Source organism: Felis catus, chromosome D1 (assembly GCF_018350175.1).
Source record: "Felis catus isolate Fca126 chromosome D1, F.catus_Fca126_mat1.0, whole genome shotgun sequence".
In the NCBI taxonomy this organism is placed as follows: domain Eukaryota; kingdom Metazoa; phylum Chordata; class Mammalia; order Carnivora; family Felidae; genus Felis; species Felis catus.
Genome location: NC_058377.1, coordinates 9,625,327 through 9,634,755, shown reverse-complemented (window position 1 = coordinate 9,634,755; position 9,429 = coordinate 9,625,327). Strand labels below are relative to the sequence as shown.

The 9,429-nt window shown below is 38.4% G+C and overlaps 1 protein-coding gene across 1 annotated transcript; it reads left to right on the top strand.

Annotated features, from left to right (window-relative positions):
• BTG4 (BTG anti-proliferation factor 4) lies at positions 1-6,195 on the top strand. Its single transcript, XM_045038268.1, has 5 exons — positions 1-1,972; positions 2,066-2,260; positions 2,718-2,855; positions 3,676-3,874; positions 5,698-6,195. Exons 2-5 carry the CDS (start codon positions 2,088-2,090, stop codon positions 5,875-5,877), a joined length of 690 nt encoding a protein of 229 aa, XP_044894203.1. The 5' UTR covers positions 1-1,972; positions 2,066-2,087; the 3' UTR covers positions 5,878-6,195.
• Positions 6,196-9,429: the final 3,234 nt, after the last annotated feature.

Here is a 9,429-nt window from a genome sequence, read left to right as displayed (position 1 = left end):
CCATGGGCTCTACCCCATGAACCTGAGCCCAAGTCAGACACTTAACTCACTGAGCCACCCAGGTCCCCCTAGTTTCTTAACTGCTCTGCCTTCCTGTAACAACTGCTAGGCAGGCTCTGGACTGGGTGCTTTGACGTGTTATTGATTGCAATCTTGTTAACATCCCTGGGGCGGGGGGGTCACTCTTATCCCTCCCATTTCGTAGATCAGAACCTGTTTGGGAGGTAAGCAAGCTCCTCCAGGTTACCCCGACAGTGAGTCGTAACACACCCAGGTCTAACTCCAAAGCCCATAATCTTCAACATTATGCTATGCAGAAAGGGAAAGATGTAAACAAACAAACAAACAAAAAAACCCCAACAGCACTAGTGAAAAAGACTACTTGCAAGTTCAGCGCGAGGCAGCGGTGGGATATCGCTGCCAACAAGGTGAATGCCACCCGAGGCTGTGTTCTAGAAATACATTATTTGTAGTAAGGGTGGAGACAGTCCCACTATAATCTGTGATGGCAGAGCTTACCTGGGCCATTGTGTGTCATTCCAGGCTCCACACTCTAAACGAGCATTACTGACATGCCTGAAACTCATTCATCCACAGGGGAGGGCCGAGCATGAAGTGTCTGAGTAATGTGTCTGTGGGAAGAACTGTTAAAAAGTCGAGGTTGGCTGTGCAAGAGAGAAGACTCAGGAGGGATGGAATAGCTAAGGTTTGAAGCGTCTGCATGTGATGGAAAGTTAGATACAGTCAGTGGTTCCAGAGGGAAGAGCTAAGGCTTCCCTTAGGAGGGAGAAGATACTGCCTGGTATTTGCAGGTTTCTAGAAATGAAAAGGGCTTCCTTGTAAGAGAACGAATTCTTTGTCATTGATGAAGAGCCTGAATGACCTCAATGTCAGGTGCGGTGGTCCTTAAATTTTAGCGGGTATAAGAATCACCTGAAAGAGTTTGTGAATTGCAGATTCTCAGACCTCACCTATAGAAGTATCAATTCAGTAGACCTGGGGAAAGGGCCACAAATCTGCATTTTTAACAAGCAACCCAGTGGCTCCAAATGAGGTGGTCAGTGAAGTACACTTTGAGAACCAGGGAGACTGGATAAACTCCAAGATCTCTTCCACTTATTTGACAAATAAACATTTTAGTAAAAAAATGAGCATAGTCAACATAATGATTGTTCAGAGAAAGTTGCCTTCCGTTTCAGAAAAGATCCAAGGCAAAATTCTTTAATATGTTGACAGTTACAATTAGAGACAAAAGTATTGGGATGTAGGATGTTAGGATATGGAAGGGGAAGGCTTGATTCTCAATCTGTGTCATAAGAGATAAGATTTTAATAGCAAAACAGAAGAGACAAATCCAGGTGGAAATCTTTGACCATTTTAAAGAACTCATTCTACATCTACCAGGGAGCAATCTGAGGGGGACCTGGAAGAAGCTATCTAATTAACCTAAAGGAAAGCACCTGTGTAAGGTTAAATACCTGTCAGGCTTTTGACCCAGGCTTATATAAGCTTCAGCCTAAAACTAACAAAACAGGTGTGGGGGAGAGTGTTTTCTAACTCTGGCCCACTTTTATTTTTGTTGTTGTTGTTGTTGGGGCTAAAGTACTTTTTCTGGCAAATATAGTGTATGTTTGATTAACCTTAACTTTTACTTAAAGCATGCAACCTGAGAGTCACATTTTAGAACTACTATGCCCTGAAATGTTCTGCTTTCTATAAATACCTTTTTAAAAAGTGGTGCTCGGGTGTAATTTACTGTCCCGTATCCAGACTTTTTTTTTTTAACTTAAGTTGCATACTGGTGTTTTATTTGTTTAAGTATATTAAAGTTTTAAAAAGTGGGGTTTTTTTCTTTGAAAACATTAAAAACTGGCTAATTGAGGAATTGGTGTTCACGGCTGTTTTGGTAGTGGACCCTACTGACACACTTATTTAGTTGACGAAGGACCAGCAAATGATTTCTATGTTTCAGGTATATAAAACTTCCAAATGGCAATTACATGTTGATTGTAAGCTTGATCCTGTTTCTAGTTCATTTATTCTCACTTCCTTTGAATGGTTGCAGTCCTCCTCCTTTCTCTTGAAGCATGAGAGATGAAATTGCAACAGCCGTTTTCTTTGTCACAAGATTGGTGAAAAAACATGATAAACTGAGTAAACAGAAAATAGAAGACTTTGCAGAAAAGCTGACGACCATCTTGTTTGAAACGTACAGAAGTCACTGGCACGCCGACTGCCCTTCTAAAGGGCAAGCGTTCAGGTGAGAGCTGGCATATAGGATGACAAGGGGAACTAACGAGCAGGCAATAACCATTGGCAGTGATTCTGCTGGCGGTCTACGAGTAACAAAAGCTTTATGGCCTCAAATTTATTTGAGCTTGGGCTTGGAAGAAATGGAGCAGGTGGCAGTGCATAGAGAAAACTATACAATTTCAACATCATTGAAAACTGTAGTGCAACCCCCCTTACGTGGGGTGGATTAAACTATCTCTGACTTGTGTTTACCGTGAAACATCGGCAGAGGACATTCGGCAAAACCAATTGCGTGACTTAGTGATGTGACGTTGTGAGTAGCTGATGTTGATGGTTCTACCCAGAAAGCCGTGGAGGGACAGGGTGGGGGTCAGCGGTATGAGAGCAGTTGGCGCACCACATGATTCCCGTCTACTAAGGCGCCTGTCACCAAGTGTTTGTTTCCCTTTCCTTGCTTTCTAAAGGTGTATCAGGATAAATAATAGTCAGGATAAAGATCCCATTCTAGAAAGGGCTTGTGCTGAAAGTAACGTGGATTTTTCTCACCTGGGACTTCCAAAGGAGATGACCATATGGGTAGATCCCTTTGAAGTGTGCTGTAGGTGAGTAATCTCACTGGAGGCGGTGTGCTCTGTGATCCCTGGAATCATGGGTTATAGAGTCAGTTCTGTGCACCTTTGTGAGAGATGATCCACTAAAGCCCTGCATTAGCGGTGAGGGCACTGGCTGGTTAAGGTTTCAGATGCAAACTTTCTTAGCACAGACTCCCAGTAGGAGTGGACACAGCGGAAGCACAGAGACTTTACACAGTACAGTCAAACCTTGGATTTGCGAGTAACTTGTTCTGCGAGTGTTGTCCAAGACCAGCAAACACTTCTAATAAATTTTAACTTGATATGAGTGATATCTTGCAACACGAGTAGTATGTGGTGCCTAATGTCACATGATCATAACTGGGCCAATGGTTCTTGAAATTCTCTTTGCTATACAAGTGCTTTGGATTCCAAGTGTGTTTCCAGAACGAATTATGCTCGCAAACTAAGGTTTTCCTGTATTTGAAATTTGACTTCAATCACTGCACTGTATTGCCAACTATAGACTGTAAGGCCTAAGTATTACAGGCAATATCAAGGGGGCAGAGGAATTGGAACTCAGTTCATTAGCTGAATCAAAAGAGACTAGTTTTTCTTTGTCAGAGAAATTCACCAAGCTAGCCCTTACAGAATACCCTCACTAATTACTATCCCGTGGAAGCTGAAGGTCACAGTGTCTTGCAATTTGCTTTGCTGTCAAGCCATTTCAATTTGTTGCTTAAAATAACTTTTTGCAGATTGGTTGAGCGGTCTGTAGAAAAGGTTAGAAATGAAAAAAAAAACTTGGATTTTTGAATCCTTAATAAAGAAATTTTCTTTTCCTACTTAGGTACGGTGAGAAAAATCATCCATTTACAATCGCTTCTTTTAAAGGCAGATGGGACGAATGGGAGCTTTCCCAACAGGTCAGCTGTGCTGTTAATCGAGCTACATTAGACTACGCCTCTGGCATTTCCTCTGATGAAGAAAGTTGTAACAAAGAACCGCAGATCATTCCTAAAGTCAGCAATCCAAAGAGTATTTATCAGGTGAAGTGTGGTCCAGTTCTCGATGCTTTTTTTTTTTTCTGTCCTAATTCTAAAAAGAATTTATTCACTGTAAAAGAAACAAATGGAAAACAGAAACAAAACGGTAAAGATTAAAATCACGTTATTAACATTCTAGGAAATTTTTTTTCTTCTTTGTGTAGTTTCTTTACTTGGTGGAGTCCTCAGGAGTTACATAGGACTGTTTCTCCATATTATTTGAACAGAAGTTTCCTTTAATCCAAATTCCTTCATAATTAAATATTAAAATTAGCAGACTTTCTTGCTAGTAGAAAATAACCTACCACTTGTAGAAAATTTGGAATATTAAGAAATGGTCAAAGGTCTGTAATCTCAGCATGAGAACAGTTGTTCTAAAAAAATACATAATTTTAATACATATTAGATTAATAAATTAAATATATATTAAACATAAATATATTATTATATATATTATATATACATACTACATACATATATATATATTTAACCACAACCCACAGAAAGGTAAGCATATTTATATGTTGGAAATAGGCTTAAAGAAATAATACCCTTACTTGGCATAATGCCCCCAATATTTTCTACTAAATTGATTTCAACCACCTAAATTGATTTCATGACTCAAAAATGGTTGCAACCCACAATTTGAAAAACATTACTCTAGACAGAATCTTGACTGACACTGTATGTATATACTTGTTTGTACGTTTGCTGAAATTAATCACTTCTGTTGTAACATTAGAACAACTGAAATAACATCTTGGCATTTTTTTCCCTTGTAATTTAACCAATCAATTACTGGCACTCATCTGGATTATTTCCACATTTTTATGATGTAAAAAAAAGTTGATAACTTGTAGAGATGACTGTATTTTAAGTTAGTGTGGAGATTTGATTCTCAGACATGGAGTTACTGGGTCATACGGACATTTCGCTGTTCGGAATACATGCCAAAGTAGCATCTAAAGGTTTTGTTTATTTGTAGTCTAACTAGCTCTATGTAATGAAAGTGTCGCTTGTATCATTTTTCCTAAAATTGGTTATTCTTACTTAAAAATAATTTACTAAAGATGCTACCTGTTCTAGACACGGTTACTTTAAGTAACATTAAAAAACAAATCTCCATGTGCCCAAATGTTTTGGGTACTTATTAGCATACAAATCTTCTCCTCACGAATTATTTGAGGTCTTAATGTATTATTATAGGCTCTTCAAAGGTTAGAAATATTTTAACCCCTTTTCATATTACTGGCAAATAATTTTTCTATAGCTTGTGTAGTTTATAAACTATAGTTTATTGTATAGTTCTATATGTGTAAAAGTTTAAAATCATATATTGAAATAGATGCCCTTAATTCTATTCTTATGCTTAGAAAGATTTCCTTCCACCTAGGGATCAGATCTGTAGTCAGCTATACACTTTGTAGAGCAACGTACTTTAGGAGTGTGATCTGTAAAACATCTGTATTGGTTATTTGGGATGTTGAAAATGGATATATCTAGACCTTAGCCCAAAAGATCATGATTAGACAGTTCGGTGTTAAGCCAGAAAGGGAGGGTGGGGTAGAGGAGAACCCAAGAATATACACAAATTTGAAGATGTGTTTTTAAGTATTTTAGTTGTATTAAAGATATAATTTTCTTAAAAGATAGGACTTTATAACCACCCCTCCCACTGGCTTATTATCTACTGTGTTTTCTATTCATTTGTACTCTGCTTTGTAAAGGCTTACCTTGTGAGTCATGGGTTTGTGTTTAGTATTTAAGTCTAGCTTCTTAATTTACAGATCTTCATACCTACTTTGATACTTTTTTTTTTTTTTCAGGTTGAAAACTTTAAACAGTCCTTTCAATCTTGGTTCCATGTCTCCCGCAAAAAGAATATGGCAGATGGCCGTATGGGCCTCCTAGGAAATGCTTATGCATTGCATAAAAATCATAAGCGTCAGAGGCCTGCTGCTATCTACCGGGTAGACAGGTACCACTGGGTCAACACTAACAGATAATGCAGTGGTCGGGCACTCGTGGGATAGAGCTCAGAGGAGCGGCTTCATTTTCTCTATAACAAAAGGGAGTATAAAATTGAGAGGCCCATGAAACAAAAAATAACCATCTCAGGGACTAGAGTGGCGTAATGGCAAATCCTCTAGTGCAGATCATAACAGTGTTCTTAGCTATACTTTTAACTCTTAATTTTATGTGAAGTTTTATGTAACACTAATGAATGTACTCAGTAAGGTAATGGAATGAAGATAGTGACCTGTGATGAGATTCAATGAATTATGAAAAGTAACGGTTTAAATAAACGTACTATGTTTTTAATAACTTGCTAGTTCAGTTTTTTGTTTTTGGTTTTTGATTTTTTTTCTTTTTGTTTTCGTTTTTGGGTTTTTTTTGCCAGAAAGCTTCGAAAGTTTGTGTTTCTTCATTAGCCATTAAAACAAATAGAACTTCACTTGGCAAAGTGTGAGCCTCATGATACAGTCTCCTGGTTTCATTTTGTTACCTGCCATCACTGCTCTATTTCACAAGGCCATTGGGAGCTTGTTTTAAGATGACTCTTTAAGATACAAAATTCCCTTGCTTGCGTGTCTTTCAAAAATTGTCATCCATTTCTAAAACTCTTAATAGACTTAATGATGACTTTCATAACAGTGACACCTGCTCATTATAAGGATTCAAGCTAATTTAAAATAAAAAAACTCGACAAAAAAAATTCAAGCTAAGCACAAAAACAAAACAAAATGCACCAAGAAAAAAAAAATCCCTACCATCCAGCCAGAAACTACCATTATTAACATCAAATGGTGACCATCTTTCCCGTCATATATAAAAACTGATACACAATTAATTTAATAAAACCATGCTATAGGAGTTACTAAATTTTTAGGACCTATTTTAATTTTCCATTTTAGTTATCTCAGCAAAATGGAGAAACTGAGAGTGAAATATTCATGAAAGTTTCTACCACAATATATTTTATTTTCCAAAGGTTTTCTCTGAAGTTAAAAAACAAAACAAAACAAAACAAAAAACAGAAAAAAAAAACAGGAAAAAAATGGGGAAAAAAAAGAAAATACCAGGAGGTTGGAATCATCTTTAAAACTTTGACAATCTTATACAGTATTAATTGTTGCTATCAAGCTGCAGAAAGCATTCTTAATTTTTTTCCTGAAGGACAAGTTGTGAGATATTAAAATCTTAGGTTATGCTTTCTTTCTCTTATAATTTCATAAACCTTATAGGAAACTGGTTTTTGGCACTATACCGTGGAGAAAGCTGAGACCAGTTGGATTTCCCCAACCCCCACCACTCACATCAACATCTTCGGTGGCTTCCTTTGCCTGCCAGTCTGAGCGCCTTTTCCTCTATATTAGAAATCTATGTCCATGTGTCTGTCAGTAATTTTACATCAGTTTTTCCCAGAATACGGTGCCCCTTTCTCATCCGAAGATGTAATTTTTCTAGACCAATCTTCTACAATATTAATACTTTCTCTGTCCATCCATTTCAAGGATACCAACTCTCCTGATGCTGGATCATTACTTTTTGTCTATCTGATTGCTTTCATATCTTTATTTCCTTTTTTTAAAACCATGATTGTCTTAAGTCTTCCTTGTGCCAGTTTGATTCTTACTCCTGTCTGGTCTTTCTTGTTTCTACCTATTTCTTAGTTCCATAATGATATTTTAGATTTCAATCAGTGGCTTTCTCTGTAGGAGTTATTCACATGTATAGTTTGACCAGAAAGTGAAAGAAAACTGTATAAGATAGTTACTATACGTAAAACAACCTAATACTTAGGAAGAATGGGTTTCTAAGAACCTTTACACAAGGATTTTATGAACAAAGTGTCTCTTGAAGTGAGTGAGGTTGTTTTGTTTTGTTTTTTAATGTTTACTTATTTTTGAGAAAGAGCAAGTGAGAGCATGAGCAGGTAAGGGGCAGAAAGAGGGAGACACAGAATCCCAAGCAGGCTCCAGGCTCTGAGCTGTCAGCACACAGACATAGACTGTGTATGTCTGTGTATATGCGTGTGTACACAAATTATACCTTGAAGATAACTGAAAACTTTTAAGAAGAGACAGCAGTAAGTGCACATAATGCGGCAGAAAAGAGATCATGATCCCCGTCTTGTAATCTGTGGCATTTCCATTAAAAATCGGGTGCTTACCAAAAAGCTGGCAGCTGTTAGCGTATTAGTGGAATCAGATGGAAGGCCCGAGAAGTCAGCCAGGAAGTTAATGGGATCATGTTTTGGCTGGTGCCCCACTCAGCCAAGAATGAGGAATATAGAGGAAAGCTCTTTAATTCCTGCATGACTTTTTCCTTGTCACCTGTCTCAGAGGCCCTGGACCCTTGGCCTAACTACTTTATATAGTCTTACGCGTCTGGTTTAATTCATCTTCACTCTGCTTTTTTGGGAAATGCATTTTGTAACTTATGCAAATAGCTAAATAAAGTTCTCGAGGATACGCACCCATCATTTATCATATCAAAGTAAGATTTACCTTCTCAAAGTACTGGAGGAGTCTTTAATCCTATGAAAGTACTATGCTGACCTGAGGCGGGGGGCGGGGGGCGCTTTGTTTATGAATTGCCAGTTCATCAAAGAGACAGGAGAATGGTTCCCTCACAGGCCAGTCTTAGGGCAACTACATGTTACTGGTATCTGTGCTACGAGGGCAGTAGATACTTTTAATTGAGCTAATAACTAAGGAAACCGTTTTAAGGCTGACACATGTGGTACTTCCTTTGCCTGATGGCTAATGTTTCAAACTGAATGAGTCTTTGAGATGACTGAGTGACCAGCCGCTAGCAGCAAAGAAATAAGGACTCGCTGTCCGTGTAAGACGGCAGAGATTGGAGATCTGTGTGCAGTGAGTTGACTCGGAGAGGCTCTCCTTGTGGCTGGACTGAAAACTCTCTGTTAAACCTTAATTATAAATCCTTTTTTAAAATTTGTTAAACCTTTTTTATTTTTCATTTTTAAATGTTCATTTATTTTTGGGAGAGAGTGGGGAAGGGGCAGAAAGAGAGGGAGAGAATCCCAAGCAGGCTCTGTGCTGTCAGTGCAGAGCTCAACGTGGGACTCGATCTCATGAACCCTGAGCTCATGGCCTGAGCTGAAATCAAGAGTTGGACACTTAACCAACCAAGCCACCCAGGCGCCCCCTGTTAAATTTTCTCGACTAGCCTGCTCCTTTGTCACTTTGCTTGAAAGACTCAATAACAATTGTTACATAAAATAAACCTCGCTTGCTACTCATCTGGGAGTACAATAAAGAGAATTATCCATGTGAGGAGCAGCCTGAACTGCTGTCATTGGATGTGTCTTCCCAGCTGGCTTTTGATACGAAGTTTGTGTTTGCAAAAGAATTTTCTGGCTTACATTGAATTCATGGGACAGTTGTGTCCCTCCTGATTAGCACTTGAACTTCAGTTTCAGATGACTCCTCATCTCTCTGAGGTGTTCCAGCCAGAGTCTCCAAAGTGACCTCTGTGTGGGCCACATGGCCTGTATCTTATCGCCAGATCTCCAAATTCTCATTCCGGAT

What these genes read in the sequence shown, in the direction of transcription:
- BTG4 (XM_045038268.1), top strand. Translation starts at nt 2,088, where the DNA reads ATGAGAGATGAAATTGCAACAGCCGTTTTCTTTGTCACAAGATTGGTG. An exon ending in TCTAAAGGGCAAGCGTTCAG is followed by an intron (nt 2,261 to 2,717) that starts GTGAGAGCTGGC and finishes TGCTTTCTAAAG; the next exon opens with GTGTATCAGGATAAATAATA. An exon ending in CCCTTTGAAGTGTGCTGTAG is followed by an intron (nt 2,856 to 3,675) that starts GTGAGTAATCTC and finishes TTTCCTACTTAG; the next exon opens with GTACGGTGAGAAAAATCATC.